Source organism: Meriones unguiculatus, chromosome 7 (genome assembly GCF_030254825.1).
Source record: "Meriones unguiculatus strain TT.TT164.6M chromosome 7, Bangor_MerUng_6.1, whole genome shotgun sequence".
Taxonomy (NCBI): Eukaryota; Metazoa; Chordata; class Mammalia; order Rodentia; family Muridae; genus Meriones; species Meriones unguiculatus.
In genome coordinates, this window is record NC_083355.1 from 118,800,209 (window position 1) to 118,820,632 (window position 20,424).

At 45.4% G+C, this 20,424-nt stretch overlaps 1 pseudogene and 1 gene segment (V, D, J or C); one reads left to right on the plus strand and one right to left on the minus strand.

Moving 5' to 3' along the window:
* The first annotated feature begins 1,044 nt into the window (after positions 1-1,044).
* On the plus strand, positions 1,045-6,633 carry LOC110544906 (uncharacterized; annotated as a pseudogene).
* Positions 6,634-8,835: 2,202 nt separating this feature from the next.
* On the minus strand, positions 8,836-9,387 carry LOC132655361 (immunoglobulin heavy variable 1-3-like). The segment is given in 2 exon segments: positions 8,836-9,218; positions 9,301-9,387. Coding segments are annotated over 2 exon segments (426 nt in total).
* Between the last annotated feature and the right edge of the window lie 11,037 nt (positions 9,388-20,424).

Sequence of the window (20,424 nt, forward strand, 5' to 3'; positions counted from 1 at the left end):
CATTTAAGTTTCATGAGCCCCCATTAATTAATCTTAGGGCCTGAGATGTTTGTGTTCTGTTCAGGAAGTTGTCTCCTTTGCCAATGAGTTCAAGTTCCTTCCCCAGGTTTTCTTTTCATACATTTAGTGTGTCTGGTGCTTTGTTGAGAGCTTGGATTTACTTTTGTTCAGGGTCATAGGTATGAAACTATTTGCATTTTTTAAATGTAGATGAGAAATGTGACCATCCCAAATTAGAAAGAAAAACAACTGGATCTTGAATAAGGGCCAGCTAAGAAAGAAAAACAAGTCAGGCGATTTAGGGCTACTAAATCCAAGAGATGGGAAAGATGGGAGGACTGTCCTTGAAGCTGTAAGCGGCCCGCTAGAGCTGCCAGCCACATAACTGCTATCTTTTCTGCTGACTAATCAATGTAAAGGCCTGAATTTTTAGGTATAAAAACTCTGTGCTTTGTATGCTCAGGGTCATCTCCTGCTTTGAAGGGACGACCCCCATTGCGATCGGAATAAACTGTCTCTTGCTTTTGCATTGAACCGCTGTCTGTGAGTCTCTTTGGGGGAGGGAGCAGTACGGAGACCCTGCACCAGGAGTGCAGGTTTTGCATGTGGTGCGTTGGCCGGGAAACCGACGCTGCCCTTCTCTGACCCTCACCAGACCGGGCTCGGAGGTCAGGCTGAAACAGGTCAGTCATTTTGTTTGTTTGATTTCAGGTTTCTGCAGATTCTGTTTTGTTCTGGTTTTGTTCTGGTTAGGCGCCTGTCTGAACTGTCTTGGTTGTTTGATTAGGCCATTTCAATTGACAGACGCATCAGATATCGAAAGGCAGGAAGCTGGGGGACGCTCCAGGTTCCGTTTGTTGGGAGGTTGGATCAGAGACGGTCCTCCTCCCGTCTGAGTCTGATTTTCATAGAGACCGGCCGGGGAGCCGTTCCGTTAGGGCACTGTGGTATCACCCACAAGGGCGTCCTTGTCTGATTGCTTGTTTGGTCCTTTTTGTCTCTGTTCTTGTTGCCTCTCTGACTTTTCTGATGGAAGACTTCATTATGGGACAGACGGTGACAACACCCTTATCCCTCACCCTTGACCATTTCTCAGAAGTAAAATATAGGACACATAACCTCTCAGTGGAAGTTAGAAAAGCGAAGTGGCAAGCCTTTTGCTCCTTGGAATGGCCTGCTTTTCAGGTTGGATGGCCACCAGAGGGCACCTTTCACCTTGACACGATTCTTGCTGTTAAGGCTAAGACTCTCCAAGCACAGGGGGGCCATCCTGATCAGGTACCTTATGTCCTAACCTGGGAGGATATTGTTCGCCGTCCACCCCCCTGGGTGCGCCCCTTTGTTCTCCCCACAGAGACTCCATCGACAACTGCTTGTGCCGTTAAGGAAGAGGAGAAAAAGAAAGTGCTCACTTCTCCAGATGCAGACCTCCTCCCTTTTGACCTTCCGCCCCCTTATCCTCCAGCCATGTCCCCTACCCCTGCTAGTCCCCTGGCCAGTTCTCCTGCCAGACCTCCTACCGTTTCCCTGTCAGTTTCCCGGAAGCTGTCAGTTCTCCCTCAGGGCCTAGGGCGGGGCTAGCATGCAGTTTTCCTAGTCCCCTTACAGTTCCTTCACCAGGAGCTGTTGGTCACTGTCGGCACTGCAGACACTGCCAGAGGTCCCGCTGCACTCACCAGCTGACACTGCTCAGAATGAACGGGGCCCAGCAGCTGGAACACGAAGCCACAGAGCAACCCAGCTGGACTCGGTGGCTCTCCCGTTGCGAGCCTATGGATTTTCAGAGGGGGATGGGCAATATCCCCTTCAGTACTGTCCTTTTTCCACAGCTGATCTCTACAATTGGAAGGCTCACAATCCCCCTTTTTCTTAGAACCCCCAAGCCTTGACTGACTTGTTTGAATCTGTCCTTTTCTCTCACCAGCCCACTTGGGATGATTGCCAACAGCTTTTACAGACACTCCTGACTACCGAGGAGAGGGGACGAGTTCTTCTAGAGGCAAGGGAGAATGTCCCGAGGGCGGATGGGAGGCCTACAGTTCTCTCTGATGAGATTAATAATGGGTTTCCTCTCTCTCGTCCTGATTGGGATTACAATACACCAGAGGGTAGGCAGCACTTGAAGGTTTACCGCCAGACTCTAATGGCGGGTCTCCGTGGAGCTGCTCGAAGACCCACCAATTTGACTAAGGTAAGAGAAGTGGTCCAGGGGCCTGGAGGAATCTCCTGCAGCCTACTTAGAACGGCTGATGGAAGCGTTCTGCCGGTTTACTCCCTATGACCCTGCTTCAGATGAGCACAGGGCAACAGTAGCTGTATCTTTCATAGATCAGTCATCTAGGGATATTCGTAGGAAACTTCAGAAATTAGAAGGTCTGCAGTCGTTGAAGGATTTAGTGCAAGTAGCAGAGAAAGTCTTCTATAGTCGAGAAACAGAAGAAGAAAAAGAAGAAAGGAAACAGAAAGAACAGGAGATAAGAGAGAGAGAGAGAGAGACAAGAGGCAGGATAAAAAATTGACTAAGATTCTGGCCACTGTAGTTCAGGAAAGTCGTACTAAAGGGAAAGAGTTCCTGGCAACCATAAGGGCCCTTTGTCTAAGGACCAGTGTGCCTACTGCAAGGAGACGGGACACTGGAGGAGGGATTGCCCCAAAAGGAAGAAGAAACAGCTGAATTCTCGAGCCACAGGGACCAGGGTCCTGACCTTGAACAATGACAGCAATTAGGGAGGACAGGGTTCGGTTCCCCTCCCCGAACCCAGGGTAACCCTCAAGGTGGAGGGGAAGCCAGTCCATTTTCTAGTGGATACTGGCGCTCAGCATTCAGTTCTGTTGCAAGATTCAGGGGCTAAGAAAGAAAAAAAAATCATGGGTTCAAGGGGCCACTGGATGTAAGCAATATACATGGACTACCCGAAGAACAGTGGACCTTGGAGTGGGCCGGGTATCCCACTCATTCTTAGTCATGCCTGACTGCCCATACCCGTTGCTGGGACAGGATATCCTGACCAAAATAGGAGCCCACATCTATTTTAACCCAGAAGGCCCACAGGTTACAGATAAAAGAGGGGATCCTATTCACGTGCTTACAATTCACTTGGAAGATGAATACCGGCTATTTGAAAATTTAAAAGAGGGGGAAAAAGACATTGACTGGTGGGTAAAAAAAATACCCTGAGGCCTGGGCTGAAACAGCTGGGTTGGGGAAAGCAAGAAAGCAACCGCCAGTCCAGATAGAGCTAAAACCTCAGGCAGCGCCAGTTGCAGTGCGGCAGTATCCAATGTCTAAGGAAGCCCATGATGGGATTCGCCCTCATATACAGCAACTCCTGGACCTAGGGGTTTTGAAAAGATATCAATCTGCTTGGAATACTCCATTACTGCCGGTCCGGAAGCCTGGGAGCAACAATTATCGGCCTATACAAGACCTGAGGGAAGTTAACAAACAGGTTATGGACTTACATGCAACAGTCCCCAACCTGTATAACCTGCTGAGCTCCCTTCCCCCTGACAGAGCCTGGTATACTGTTCTAGACCTTAAAGATGCATTCTTTTGTTTTCAACTTAGCCCTGCCAGCCAAGACATTTTCGCTTTTGAATGGAAAGATCCCGACTCCGGGGTCTCGGGCCAACTAACATGGACTCGACTTCCCCAAGCATTTAAGAATTCTCCTACCATATTTGATGAAGCCCTGCACCAAGACCTGCCACACTTCCGGGCCACAAATACTCAGGTAACTCTTCTCCAGTATGTGGATGACATCTTACTAGCTGCAGATTGTCAGAAAACCTGTCTCGAAGCCACCGGCCAACTGTTACAAGAAGTGGGCAAACTCGGCTATAGAGCATCAGCAAAGACGGCCCAGATATGCCGGAAACAAGTCAGTTACCTGGAGTATATACTGAAGGAAGGAAAAAGATGGTTATTGGAGGCTAGAAAAGAGACTGTTTCATATTCCCCCTCCACGAACTACAAAACAACTGAGGGAATTTCTTGGTACAGCGGGGTTTTGCCGATTATGGATTCCTGGGTTCGCTGAAATGGCAGCCCCTCTGTATGCCCTTACAAAGGGCAATGACTCTTTTTCCTGGGGAAAAGATGAACAGGCTGCATTTGATAATATTAAACAGGCTTTAATGTCAGCTCCAGCCTTGGGACTTCCTGATGTCACTAAACCTTTTCATCTCTATGTGGCCGAGAACCAGAAAATGGCTAAAGGGGTGTTAACTCAAAAGATTAGACCCTGAAAGAGACCGGTAGCTTATCTATCTAAAAAGCTTGATCCAGTAGCAGCAGGATGGCTGACCTGCCTTCGGATAATAGCAACAGTCGCCCCATTGGTAAAGGATGCTGACAAGCTGACCTTGGGACAAGATCTTACTGTTGCCCTTGAGAGTGTTGTCAGACAGCCACCTGATCACTGGCTCAAGAATGCTCGCATGACTCATTACCAAACTTTGCTTTTGAATAATGACAAGATTACTTTTGCCCCAGCAATGGGGCTAAACCTTGCCACCCTGTTAGCAGATCCAGAGATTCAGCCCCCAGAGCATGATCGCTTGCAGGTGTTGGCAGAAGAACAGGGATGGCGAAAGGACTTAAAAGACCAGCCTCTGCCGGATGCAGAGGTGACATATTACACAGATGGGAGTAGCTTTTTGGAAAATGGAAAAAGAAGAGCGGGAGCAGCGGTGGTGGATGGACACAAGGTAATATGGGCCCAAGCGCTGCCTGAAGGCACCTCTGCTCAACGGGCAGAACTCAAGCCTTAACTCAAGCATTAACTTTGGGAATAGACAAAAAGATAAACGTCTACACTGACAGCAGGTATGCCTTTGCTACGGCCCATGTGCACGGGGCCATCTACCAGCAGAGAGGCCTATTGACGTCAGCCGGGAAAGAAATTAAAAATAAAAATGAAATCTTGGCCTTGCTCAATGCCTTACTACTGCCCACCAAGGTAAGCATAATTCACTGCCTGGGACATCAGAAGGAAAATTCCAAGGCAACAAAGGAAAATAACATGGCTGATCAGGAGGCTAAAGCAGCTGCTAGAGGAAGTCCTGCTCCAATGATATTAACTACTGAGTTGCCAGAGAAGGAACAGCTAAAATACTCAGAGGACGACCTGGAGCAAATACAGAGAAAACAAGGGACATTTGATGCTAATATGGGAGCATGGATTGACTCCTTTAAAGGTAAGATCATTTTGCCACAGGAAGATGCTAAGAGACTAATAACGCAAATGCATCAATGGACTCATTTAGGGGCAAAAAAATTGACTGAAATTGTTCTCCAATCTCCTTACTGAATACTAAATCTCACTGCTCTAACCGAAAAAGTGACTCAGACATGTACCCCTTGCCAAAAGGTAAACATAGGGAAGAATTTCCAAAGCTCGGGAAAATGGCTAAGGGGAACTAGACCTGGAATGCATTGGGAAGTGGACTTTACCGAGATCAAGCCGGCCAGGTATGGAAATAAATATCTTCTAGTCTTTGTAGATACCTTCTCAGGATGGGTGGAAGCTTTTCCCACCAAGAAAGAGACTGCTCTGGTTGTAACCAAGAAGATTTTAGAAGACATTTTTCCTCGGTTTGGAGTTCCAAAGGTAATCGGGTGAGACAATGGGCCGGCCTTCGTTGCTCAGGTAAGTCAGGAGGTGGCCAGATTTTTGGGGACTAATTGGAAATTACATTGTGCTTATAGACCCCAAAGTTCAGGACAGGTAGAAAGAATGAATAGAACTCTAAAAGAGACCCTTACTAAATTGACCATGGAGACTGGCGGTGACTGGGTGGTACTCCTCCCTCTGGCTCTTTTTAGGGTCAGGAATATTCCTTCCTTGTTGAATCTTACGCATTTTGAACTATTGTTTGGAGTTCCTGCACCCTTGACTCTCCTGGGAGACCCTCTTGACATAACTAGTGATAACTCTGACTTGTTGTCCAGGTTAAAGGGACTGCAGCTTATTCAAAAAGAAATCTGGAACAAGGTTGGCAGTGCATATGCGCCAGGATCCTTAGAGGTGCCACATCAGTTCCAAGTTGGAGACTTGGTTTATGTACTGCAACACCGTAGTCAGAATTTGGAACCCCGGTGGAAAGGTCCTTACTGCATCCTGCTCACCACCCCAACTGCTGTGAAGGTAGAAGGCATTGCTGCTTGCATCACACATCAAACCTGCTCCAGAGGACTCCACTTCTGACTGGAAAATCCAGCCCAGTGACAATCCCTTAAAACTTAAGCTTGTTAAGAATGTTAGCCGTGAGTGATATCCACAAACTGCTGGTGCTTCTGGCTCTGTTAAGCACTCACAATACTTGCTTGGGCTCCAGTCCTCACCAGCCCAAACTTTTGACTTGGGAAGTAACTAATCACAGACATATTATAATTTGGTCTGTTTCAAAGATAGCCCCACCCTTCACATGGTGGCCGGACATGTACCCTGACCTTTGTAAAATGGCTCTAGGAGCACCTGCTAACTGGGATTTGCAAAGCCACCTAGACCCCAACGTGGTTCCTGGGGACCATAGACATGGGTCTTTTAGTGAGAGAAGGGACTTAGATCCCTGGGGGGCTGCGGGACCACCAACCACCGCAGTATGCTGCGAGTCCTAACCTTTTATGTATGTCCAGGACCCCACCAGCAACCTAAAATGGTAAACAAATGTGGGGGGAGAAATGACTTCTACTGCAAAAATTGGGGGTGTGAAACCACTGGTGATACTTACTGGAAGACTACCTCCAGTTGGGATTACATTGTTGTTAAAGCTAATTACAGTCATGCCCAGCCCCCAGACCGGGGACCAAACAATAGGTGGACTAATCAGCCAATATGTACCACCTGGTGACACCCCTTGCTAATCCGGTTCACGGACGCTGGAAAACAGATTTCAACTAACTGGGGGACAGGGTTCACTTGGGGCCTACGAATATATAAGGAAAGATATGATGATGGGTTACTTTTCACCATCAAATTAAAAATAACAGCCCCATCTGCTGAAGTAGGGCCAAATAAAGCTGGCCCTCACCTGGTTCCCCCAGTGAAATCGGACCCCCAGACTATGGCCCCACGTCCGGCAACCCCCTCACTGACTCCTAACTCAAAAATGGGTAAAGATTCTTCTTCCCCTAAGCCTCCTGGACCATACATTACTTCCCTAGCACAGGGGGCCTTCCAGGCCCTAAATAACACCAACCCCAAGGTTACTGAGTCTTGTTGGTTATGCTTTGGAATTGCTTCCCCATATTATGAAGGAATTGCCTTTACAGATGAGATAAGTAACTCCCAAGAGGCAACAGCCTGCCGTTGGACACAAAGGGAGGCCAGACTTTCCCTGTCTGCCGTTTCAGGGCAAGGACTCAGTGTAGGTAAAGTCCCCCCCAGTCATCAGTTTTTATGCAACCAAACCTGTGATGTTGCAGGTCTGTCTGGGTACCTCATACCACCAATCGATGGATGGTGGGCCTGTGTGACAGAAATTACTACTGTGTCAGTACTCAGGTGCTTGTCAATTCATCTGACTACTGTGTTCTGGTCCAGGTAATCCCCCGAGTCACCTATCACCCGTATGAAGAGCCCTTTCAATACTGGGACTCTGTGGGGGAACCGCTGATACGAACAAAAAGAGACTGGGGAATTTCCCTAGCCATAATTCTTGGGGTCAGGCTAGGAGCAGCAGGGACAGCAGCTGGAGGGTCGGCTATAGCCCTCCGACATAGTGGTTTATATGAGCTTAGGGCAGCTGTTGATGAGGACATAGAAAGATTAGAAAGTACAATTAGAGAGCTCAAAGATTCCTTACAGTCATTATCAGAGATGGTATTACAAAACAGAAGGGGCTTAGATTTATTGTTTCTGCAACAAGGAGGTTTATGCGCTGCCCTAAAAGAAGAATGCTGTTTCTATGTCGACCATACTGGAGTTGTCACTGAGACCCTAGATAAGGACAAAGAGGGCTTAGAAAAGAGAAAGCGAGAAGGAGCCCAAAGCCTAGGATGGTTTGAAGGATGGTTTAATTCCTCTCCATGGATGACCACTTTAATCTCCACCTTGCTAGGCCCTTTGCTAATTTTTCTCCTGATTGTAACTCTTTGCCTCTGCATTCTTAACAAGCTACTCAACTTCCTGAGAGAAAGGATCAGTACCGTTCAGGTCCTTATGCTTCGACAGCAGTATCAGCAATTAGAGATGCAGGCTGAATCTAGCCTGTAATTTTAGGGTTAAAATTATGCCAAAGAAAAAGGGGGGAATGAGAAATGGGACCATCCCAAATTAGAAAGAAAAACAACTGGACCTTGAATAAGGGCCAGCTAAGAAAGAAAAACAAGTCAGGTAATTTAGGGCTACTAAATCCGAGAGATGGGAAAGATGGGAGGACTGTCCTTGAAGCTGTAAGCTGCATGCTACAGAACCGGGAGATGGGAAAAGATGGGAGGACTGTCCTTGGAGCTGTAAGTGGCCCGCTACAGCTGCCAGCCACATAACTGCTATCTTTTCTCCTGACTAATTAATGTAAAGGCCTGATTTTTTAGGTATAAAAACTCTGTGCTTTGTATGCTCGGGGTCGTCTCCTGCTTTGAAGGGACGACCCCCATCATGATCGGAATAAACTGCCTCTTGCTTTTGCATTGAACCGCTGTCTGTGAGTCTCTTTGGGGGAGGGAGCGGTACGGAGATCCTGCACTGGGAGTGCAGGTTTTGCATAGACATCCAGGTAGACCAGCACCATTCCTTGGAGACACTATCCTTTTTCCATTATGTGGTTTTGGCTCCTTTACCAAAAATCAAGTTTCTGATATAGAATGACTATTTCTAAACCAACATTCTCTCATCTCACTTTCAGGGCAGCTTCCTTCCCCTCTAGGTTTTCTGACACACTCAGGATGTGGGTGCACCACTGTGCACCTCTCGCACAGTAATAGACCGCAGAGTCCTCAGCTGTCAGGCTGCGGAGCTCCATGTGGGCTGTGCTGGAGGATGTGTCTGCAGTCAGTGTGGCCTTGCCCCGGAACTTCTGGTTATAGCCAGTATTACCATTTCCAGGATAAATCCATCCAATCCACTCCAGCCTCTGTCCAGGTTTCTGCTTCACCCAGTGCATATAGTAGCTGGTGAAGCTGTATCCAGAAGCCTTGCAGGACAGCTTCACTGAGGACCCAGGTCTCCCCACCTCAGCCCCAGACTGCTGCAGCTGGACCTCAGAGTGGACACCTGTGGAGAGAAAGGCAGAATGGATGACATTGTCATGTAGTTTCTGGCTTCACTTCAGGGGTGGAACTGGGGAGCCCCTTACCTGTTGCTGCTGCCAATAGGAAGAGGACCCAGCTCCATCCCATGGTGAGGGCCAGAGTGTTCACTGACTGTGGGGAAGACAACTGAGAGCACTTTGTTATAGGATGGGGTCATCCCTGTATATTACAAACGTATGCTCACCTTATTTGCATATTCATGAGCACTGTACTTCTTTGATAAGGACCTAGCGCAGCTGGAGAAGATACTGAACACCTGCATCATTTGGCAGGATGCTGAGGTCCAAGTCCTAATCCTCTACAACATCAAGTCACAATCTCTTAATCTGAAAATAAAATTCCAACACTTATTACTTTTTGCTGCAAAAGTGATTTACAGGTGGTGGTAGTGATGAGTATAAGGGTTACTGGAAATTTTAAAAACTCCTCAGTTGTGAGAATTTACAATCTTCTTTCATATACACAAAATTAATGTTTGCATTTTTAGTCAGGGGCATACCAAACTTACCCAAAGGACCACAAGTGAAATGCCTAAGAAACATTTGTACATAAATGGATATTTATACAGCATTTCCTACAAAAACTATAGACATAAACTCCATGTCTGCCAATAAATGACTGAGGAAAGAAAACATGATATATGAACACTATCCCAAAATTTTTTCATTTGCATGAAATAAGGAATTCTCATCAATGTGAGGAAATCAGACATAATTGGTGGTAACTTTATTGAGTGAAGTAAGAATTTCTCAGAAAGAGAGATACTGTATGAGTCTCATTAGTAGGCCTTAGATACTGAATAGTTAGAAATTATTATCTTTGCAAATACGAAATGAAACTGTCAACTGGGAAGAAATGGAAAGAGGAAGTGGCAGGTCAAGAAAACAGTATTAGCTAATAATGGGGAAATGCACACAGTGCATAATGAACTCATATATAAAACAGTAATCATACATAAAATGTTAGTTTTATTATTAAATAACATTTTTGCTTATTCCTTTTAACTTTCATTCATGACTTCAACATATTATAATCATCTCTACCCCCACTACCTTCCTCTGGCTCCCCTTTGGATCTACCAAAAGAACAAGCCTCTCAACATTTTGATCTCTTTTGATCCATTCACTGAGTCTAGTTATTGCTATCTATATGCATATGGGTGGGCGTCTTCCACTAGCTCACAGGCAAACTCCAAGTGGCCAAACCACAAACAGTAATTACCCTAACTTCCTCAGCAGTCATTCAGTCCTGAAAACACCTCGGATTGCCATGGACCTTGGGGAGTTCCTCCCCCGTCCATGTCACAGTCTTTCTTTTAAAAATACACTTTCTTCAGTGGTACAGACAGAGCACACATGTGCCAATGCCTGTGGGTAAGCCTTAGAGGACAACCTTTGTAGCTCAGTTATTTTCCTCCAACATGTGGCTCTCAGAAATTAAACTGATATTGTCAAGCTTTCCAGGAGACATCTTACCTGGCTCAGCCATTTCACAGGCTCTCCTGATATAGTTTTCACGGGTTTGATTTCCGTGGGCCTTGTGCAGGAGGAACAGTTCGCTCCCTGGAGACAGAATCTTATGTCATTCAAGTCCATTCCCTGTATCTTGCATTCTTTCTTTCCTTGTTTTGTGATGGTTCTTGATTTTTGTGAGGGAGAAGTTGATATCATTAAATCCTATGTGTCTGACTATTCGGTCAATCATTCTCAGTGCTTGACCAGCCATGATGTCTGCATCAGTTATGATCCACTGCACACAGAAGCCTCTGATCACAGCTGAGAATAGCACTAATCTACTGTATAAACATAAATATTTATAAGGCAGTTTGACAACATGACCATTAGCAATACAATTAGAGTCTACCAAGGTCCTTTGACTAACCCAGCCATGAACATGTTTACCTGGGATGAAGACTTTCCTATGGACCAGGCCACAGATGCAATTAGAAAGTAGTTAGTCATTAAACAACAATCAGGTCTACAGGGTCCATCTGGCCTAGATGGCTGAGATTATAGGCTGCAAGTTCTATGTGTGTGTGTGTGTGTGTGTGTGTGTGTGTGTAAGTTCAGTGAAGACTTTGCTCTCCCTGCAGGTTGACTAACAGTTCTTGCACTAGCAAACCTAGCAAACATGAAGAATTTCCTGTTATGGTCAAGGTCAGATTCTCCATGCTCTGCAACCAAATTTAGCTATGAAGAAAATGCAGATTAAAATGGCTTTAACCTTAGATTTCACTCCACTTAAAAGAACCACAATCCAGGAAATAAACAATAAACATCCAGGAAATAACAAAGGTGGGTGTGGATAAGGAGAAAGTGCAGTCTTTATTCTCTGTTGGTGGGTGTGTAAACTAGTGTAGTGACGTGGTAAATCAGTTTGGAGAAGACTTCAGGAAACGAGAAGCAGAATAAATCCCAGGTGTTTCACTTCCAAGCACATACTAAGTGATTCTACGTCTAATTACACAGACACTTGCACTTCTATGTTTATTTCTGCTTCATTCACAACAGCTGGTAAAATGGAATCAACCTAGATGTCCAACAACAGACAAACAGGTACTGAAAATGTGGGACGTGTAGACAATGGAATTTCACTCAGTGGAAAATTGTGAATTACAGAACGTACAGCTAAGTGGATGGAGCTGGAAAAGCTATGCTGAGGGAAGCCACCCAGATCTAGGAAGACAAAGGTCTCATGTTCTCTCTCTCATATGTGGTTCCAGCTACCAGAGGAAAAACAATTATTTGTCTTTACTGGACAGGAGGGAAGGAATAATGAGATTTTACAGAAAAATTCAGCAGCATCTCTGCCTCTGGGACTTCCTGTTGCACTACCCCAACATTCAGGACCCTCTGTAGAAGTCTCTCCCGCATGTAGTAAAAGGCTTCTGGCACTTCAAAACGACGTCTGCAGCAGGGGCCAGACAAGGCCTGAAACCAAGCTCTGATGGACACTCGGAAGATGTATTCCCAGTAACCTACATTATCCCATTCATTCCAGAGTCTGAAGTGGAAGATTCCCCCACCTTCTGCTCAGTCCCTGCTCTCCAGTTGGAGGAGACAGGATGGTGGTTTATGGTCACTGGTATTTGGAGTGATGTTTAAAATAGAAGACTACGTGCCTAATTTATAACAGAGAATTGCCCTAGGGTACTGATGACTGACACAGTGCGTTTCTCACGTGCTTGCACCTATTTGAAGCACATGACACTCATCTTCACACAGAGGGATGTCTAACAGAGGAATGCGCAGTATTAATGCTCTGAGACAAAGAGCCTTTTTACTAAATCAAACTCCTGAGATTACCAACTACCACAGGTTTCTCTGCTGGTTGTGATTCACCCTTATCCAAATGCAGACACTCTGCGGGACACAAGCGGCCACCAAGAAACAGATTGACAAAAAGAGCTGATGTTGTATAAGGCTAGGTGCATGTTCTGTAAGGCTCGAGACAGTAGGACGTGGTACTGAGATTGGGAAGGAGTAAATACGGGACCAGAGATTAAAACACGATCTCAGGACCTACCTCAACACACATGTACATACACTGAGTTGATAAATGAGTTCTGTGAAAACTAATGTGGTAATACGTCAATGTACAGGAATTACACGTATGTGAAAATACAATTCAATAAAAATATCGCACATTCGTAGAGGCAAGACCTGGGGTATCCAGATCGGGGCATGAGGAGAGACTCTAGGAACCCCGCTGAGAAAAGGGAGTCCACCATGATTGACAGCCCAGTCTGGCTATGCTGAGGTCAGACTTCACCTTATTCAGCAGAGTGCCACAAGCTCATTGCGCCCCCTGCTGGCGCTGGGCTCCCCTGCAGGTGGCTTGTCAGGGTTTACTCTGAAGTTGCAGTGTCTGGCTTACACTGTAACAAATCCCTGCACCTCCAGGTTCATAATATTCAGCGGCATAGATAAATGTTCCTCTTTTCTGAGGAGAATGGGGCCAGGGAGAGAGTGTGAGGGTGGGACCGGGAGGAGAGGAGGGAGGGACTGTGATCAGAATGTAAAATGAGTACATGAATAAACTTATTTAAAAATTTATTTTCAATAAAAGAATACTTCCAGGTAAGTATTCCCTCCTGTCTCATGACTCAAATTCAGTTTTTTAATGTATTTGGTTACCCCAAAATCAGTTTGTGTCTAGCAACCTGTTATCTTGAATGTTTGGTCCTGTTAACCTAGCCCAAAGCTCATGGCTGCAGGCCATAGGCCCTAGTTTAGTATGTACTGCTGAGATTCTGTTAAGCACATCTGTTAAATTCCCTTCTAAGCATTTACTTTTATATTCACAGCTTATCCCAGTTTATGTCACAGCAGCTTCTTCTCTCTAGAGGGCGACACTGCATGGAGAGATGCCCCACCAGCCAATGCACTGAGAATAGGTTACTCAGCAGTACTAAGTACTAAATGCAACGTCGACAGAACTTCAGGATTAAGGAACCTCATAGGTGATGAGGAGGAGGAGAGGTTGTAAGAGCCAGAATATGGAGATGAGTTATGTGAGGTGCTGCCTTTGGATATGACAAGGCTGCCCCAACCATGATTACACAGACACTGACTACTGCACATAAGAACGACATGAGGATAGGAATTGCACTGATTTAGAATGAGAGGGATCATCAGGAAAAAAGAGTGCAAGGACGGATGGATATGTTCACAATTCCAGTCACAGACAGATTTCTTGAAACTATAATAAGAGATATCCCAGTGTGTTCTGTGCCATTGTTCTGGTAACCTTTCCCTTGCAGCACACACATGAACTCCTTGACATGTTATTTGTACATGTCACCATGTGAGAGGATTTTAGCTCTTATCACCACAGACAGTACTCAATTTTGTAATATCTGTGTTCTCTATAAAGGGTACTTGCTCTCATCCTGCAGCTCTATTTAATATAAATATCCACAAACGAGAACACTACCACACATCTCTCCAGGAGTAAGGGTGCTGCCTGTTGTTCAGGGACCCTCTTGACCCACAGACCGTTAAGCACCATGGCTTTCCCACTGGTGTGACTGAAGCAGAACTGTCTGCAGGACAGGTCACATAGAGCAGAGCCACACAGGTCCAGTGTTTTCCTATTGAGAATGGCGTCAGCTGCTCTTTCCACGTGGAGCAAGGGGTTAATTACACTAGATGTGTACAGCTGAATGAAGTTTTCATTGTTCACATGGTCATGAATAAAACAAGTAACAGCACAGGAGCCCACCATAGAGGGCCTCTGAAAGACTCTACCTAGCAGCTTATAAAAGCAGATGCTGAGATTCATAATCAAACCTTCGGCAGAGTTCAGGGAATCATGTGAAAGAAGGGGGAGTTAGTATGAACTGGAGTGGACAGGAGCTCCACAAGGACTAAATATATCTGAGCACAGGGGTCTTTTATGTGACTGTATCTCCAACCAAGGACCATGTATGGATATAACCTAGAACCTCTGCTTGGCTGTAGCCAATGGTAGCTCAGTATCCAAGTGTGCACCCTAGTAAGGGGAACAAGGACTATTTCTGACATGAACTCAATGGCTGGCTCTTTGACCAACCCCCACCCCCGAGGGAGGAGCAGCCCTAATAGGCCACAGAGAAGGACTTTATATCCAGGCCTGTAGATACCTGATAAGATAGGGTCAGATGAAAGGGAAGGAGGTCCTCCCCTATCTGTGGACTTGGAAAGGGGCAGGGAGGAGATGAGGGAAAGAGAATGGGATTGGGAGGGAATGAGGGAGCAGGATACAGCTGGGATACAAAGTTAATAAAGTGTAACTAATATTTAAAAAAATAAATAAGTATAAAAAGACAAAAGAATGTAAATTTCTATTAATTATTTATTGACTTTCCATTCCTATCACAGCTTCTCCTCCCTATTCTCCTTGTTTCTCCCACCCCTTCCCTTCCCCTTCATCCACTCTTCTTCCCATTCTCCTGAGAGAAGGGGAGACCTCCATGGATATCAACCAACCCTGACATATCAAGTTGTGTAAGACAAGTCACATCTTCTCCTAATGAGGCTGGACAAAGCATCCCAGTTAGGGGAAAGGGTCCCAAAGGCAGGCAACAGAGTCAGAGAATGCACTGCTCTCATTGTTAGGAGTCCTATGAAGACCAAGCTACATATGTGCAGGAGGCCTAGGGCATTCCCATGCATGATTTCTGGTTGGTATTTCAGTTTCTGTAAGGCCCTATTGGCCCAGCTAAATTGTTTCTGTAGATTTTCTTGTGGTGAGCGTGAATTTTAAACATACATTTTGTGAGCTAAATTTGTCCTCACACAAAGCTTTGTTAAATGAAAATGCCTGTTTTCTACTGATAATGAAATGATGGATGGAAACAAAAAATTGCTTTCTCCGTTGCTAGGAGAATGTGGTGGGCTCTAGATAGAGAGCCACCCAGGGCAGGACATTCCTGAAGCAAGATTCAGTGCAGACAGGTAGTAATCAGGAAGAGGGACATCCTGGCTCATGGAGACCTGGGCACTGAGCCCTAGAGCTCACTGCTCAGCAGGGGGCCCATCTCTCAGTCTCCTCCACATGGCACCAGATGGTGTAACAGAACATGGTGAGTTCCTCACCCGCAGAATATTTTGATTTGCACACTGATGCCTTGATTAACTATGTCTTATTTCATGTTTCAAGAGTCCCTGACATGAGACCACTAAGCAATCAGGGAAATGCTGGGTGAACATTTGCCAACGATTTTCCCTAAATACCCCCAGAGTTACAGCCTTGGCATGATCTGCGTTTAAGGTAAGTGTCTCAAGCCTGTGTTTAAAACAAAAATCAGAAGTTTTTCTAGATGAACAAAGCGTAATGGGAAACATAATGTTGAAGAATGGAGTAACGGAATCAAGTGAAAGTGCAAATGGCTCAGATCTGGGCCTGTTATGCAGAGTCCTCAGGAATCCGAAAGAACAGTGGTCTGCTAGGGTGTATGGGTCACTGGGGGTGGTCCACACCTTTGTGGTCCCCCTAATCTCAAACACACTGTCCTAATCAGACTACCCCTGAGCCTGTCAGGAGAATCTCATGAGGGAGAAGCCGCACCAAGTCAGAGAACCTTCCATAGCATTTGAAAATGGTGACCTCAGCAGAGTCATTTCTGCAATAAGAGGTGGTTAATGCCTTATTCGTTATTCTCAAAGAAGCTTATTCTTAACTCTAGTGTAGGATTTTGTATATTGATGCAAAAATAAGTCTATTTTTCATACATTGTTAAATTTTAGTATAGTGATACAAATTCAAGGTTACGTCCAATACTTTTAAACTGCTGTAACAAAATGTTTAGGGTATTAGGTAATGCAAGTTAATTTCTAGTTATTTAACTCATAGTCATGTCAGACACTAATTTATCACAGATGTATACTATGTTATTATACTATATTATTCCTATATTGAAAATTCTGTGTTTAGTTTGTACTCCATTTTTAATTGAATAATTTGAGCTGTTGCTGTTTAAATTCCTGTGTTCCTTATATATTCTGGATATTAGTCCTCTGTCATACATATGATTGGGGAAGAACTTTCACAATCTGTAGGTGTTGTTTTGTTCAGACAACACTGTCCTTTGCTTAACAGAATCTTTTTAGTTTCATGAGGCCCCATTTATTGATTGTTGATCTTAGAGTCTGTGCTGTTGGTGTTCTGTTCAGATAGTTGTCTCCTGTGCCAATGAGCCAGCAGCTGGAAACAACAAGATGACCCTCAATTGAGGAATTGATACAAAAAAAGTAGTATATTTATACAATGGAATACTACTCAGCAATTAAAAAAAAGAAAGACATGAAATTTGCATGTAAATAGTAGAAACTAGAAAACATCATCCTGAGTGAGGTATCTCAGAAGCAGAAAGACACACATGGTATATATTCACTTATAAGTGGACATTAGACATATAATATAGGATCTCTACATATAAAGAAGCTAGTCAAGAAGGAGGAACCTTGGTAAGATGATCAATCTTCATTCAGAAAGGATAGACAAACAGGATGGACATCGGAAGAGGGAGAAAACAGGGAACAGGACAGGAGCCTACACAGAGAGACTGTGAAAGAATCTACTCTGCAGGATATCAAAGCAGAGGCTGAGACTCATAACCACAGTTTGGGCAGAGTGCAGGGAATCTTATGAAAGAAGGGGAATATAGAAAGGGCAGGAGGGGGCAGGAGCTCCACAAGGCAAGGAACTGAACCTGAAATTCTGGGTCCAGGGGTCTTTTCTGTGACTGATACTTTAACCCAGGACTATGCATGGAAATAACCTAGAACTTCTGCACAGATGTTGCCCATGGCAGTTGAGTCATCAAGTGTCCCTAGTAAGGGGAACAGGGACTGTCCCTGACATGAACTCAGTGGCTGGCTCTTTGTTCACCTCTCACTGAGGAGGGAACAGCATTATCAGTCCACAGAGGAAGACAATGAAGCCACTCCTGATGAGACTTGATAGCCTAGTGTCAGAGGGAGTGGGAGTAGGACCTCCCCTATCAGTGGACTTGGAGAGGGGCATCAGAAGAGATGAGGATGGGAGTGAGGGATTGGATGGGAATGAGAGAGGAGGCTACATCTGGGATACAGAGTGAATAAAGTGTAATAAATAAAAATATTTAAAATGTTTTTAAAAAGCTGAACAGGATAGATATCAGAAGTATGAAAAGACAATGAACAGGACTGGAGCCTTCCACAGAACACCTCTGAAAGATTCTACCCACCAGGGTATATCAGAAGACACTGAGACTCAAAGTGTAACTTTGGGCAGAGGGTAGGAAACCTTAAGGAAAAGAGGGAGATAGAAAAACCTGTAGGGCACAGGAGCTCCACAAGGGCACAGGGATCTTTTCTGAGACTGATACTCCAACCAAGGATTATACATGGAGATAAGCTAGAACTCCTGCGCAGATGTAGGCAATGGCAGCTCAGTGTCCAAGTGCTTTCCCTAGTAAAGGAAACAAGGAATGTCTCTGACATAAACTCAGTGACCTGCTCTTCAATCAGTTCCCACTGAGGGGGGTGCAGCTTTACCAGGCCACAGAGGAAAGCAATGTGACCACTCCTGATTAGACCTGATAGATTGGATCAGATGGAAGGGGAGGAGGACCTGCCCTATCAGTGGACTGGGGTAGGGGCATGGGTGGAGAAGTGGAAGAGAGGGTAGGATTTTGAGGGGATGAGGGAGGGGGATACGGTTGGGATACAAATAAACACAGCCTTTACTGTCTTTCCTGTCGTGTGACACAACGTTAAAGCCACAAAGCAAAGGAAGTATGGTCTCTAGGGAACAGCTGAAATGTTGCTGGAAAACACTCCTCGGCTACAGGAAGTGGGTGGTTCTTTCTATGTTTCTGGGCTGAGACCTAGGTTGAAAGACTAAGGGCACCACTGTGCTCTGAGGGAAGGTTTTTGTCTGGACTCCCAGACGAAAACACTCCTTGGCCACAGGAAGTGGGTGGTTCTGCCTATGTTTCTGGGCTGAGACCTAGGTTGAAAGACTAAGGGCACCACTGTGCTCTGAGGGAAGGTTTTTGTCTGGACTCCCACTGATGTCCCATCACTGTGTCTTTTGCACAGTAATACACAACCCCGTCCTCAGTGGTCACAGAGCTCAGCCTCAGGGAAAACTGGTTCTTTGCTGTCTCTACTGTTATAGTTATTCAGCTCTTGAGGGATGGGTTGTAGTTGGTATCTCCATCACTATAAATATCCCCCATCTACTCCAGCCCTTTCCCTGGCCGCTGACGAATCCAGCTCCACCAGTAACCACTGCTAATGGAGTAACCAGTGACAGCACAGGTGAGGGACAGTGGCTGGGAGGGCTTCAGCAGAGCAGGCCCTGATTCCTTCAGCTGCACCTGGGACAGGACACCTGAGGACAAAGAACAGCAGTGAGTCAGAAGCTCAGAAAGAGGGGATCCAGGTTGTCCTCTTCAGTCCTATGGAACGCACAGCTGGGAACCATCTGCAGAAAAGTGAAGACCCACAAGTGTGTCATGTTCTTCAGGAATTCAGTGCCTCCACAGAATGTTCTCCAGGGGATAGAAGGCTCTGAACTTGAGCAGGTGCTTGGCTTCTGGTAGCACTGCTATGAATTTGCATGTGGGATGTTCCTATAAGTGAATATATACTGGTGAGTTGTAGATCCCACTTTGACTTGTCGTGGGAGGAGACTGCAAGGCAGTTTCTCCAGGAGCTCAGTTCTCTATGATCAGTTAGTCTTCCAGGCTCTTGACATTCAAGGGTGTGATGAGCAAACTGGTTTGATCTGGAGCCAGAGGAAATATCTATACACTCAATAATAAATGTATCAAATTTTGCCCTTCACATAAGGTCTTCCAGACTGCCAGTGAGTGGCCATATTGGAAGCACCAGCTGAACTTTTAATATCATTATATCTCCTGGAACATGGAAACGAATGGAGGACTCAGCTCTGTGTATTCTACACGGGCAAAGATGTCACAGTTCTGCTCAGGACACAACTTACTCTCAGGCTACTGACATGAGCTGCCATTATACCCAGAGTCCTCCCTACAGCACTGACTGTTTATGCACAGTCCTCTAAGGCCCATGTTCTCCTGGCTACTACATGATCATACTGCAGCCTGGCTATCATTACTATACACTGAGCTGTAATAAAGGAGAGAGACAGCAGCAGTGAGTGCAGAATTATCAGATCAGCAATAGTAGAATGAAGTAGATCCACAACACAATTGAGAACAATAAAGTACTCACATATGAAAATGCTCAAAATTAAATGTGAATAAATAGATTTATGCTGATTAAAGCCAAGGAAGTAGCAGAGAAGGTGTTGGAAGAGGAGGGTAGGAGGAAGTGGATGAGGGGGATGATGGTAGAGAGGGGTTAGTGTTGTGAGGAGTAGGATGAGGAGGGTGGAAAGAGAGGAGATGGGGGGGGAGGATGAATGAGACACATTTGTAGTACAACATTCACAGCTAAGTACTGGGCATCCTAGTGAAAGTGTGCGTGGAGAGATTATGACACCCAGAGTAACAAGACGTTTTCTGTGAGATTATTCTTTCCTGGGAATACAGACCCTACACCCATAGGGTCTCACCAACAGGAATGTCTAATCAGGAGCTGAAGAAGCTTTATAGCTTCATAGCCATGGTATTGTACCTCAGCCATGCTGAAATTTGGACCCAGATAATTGCTTGT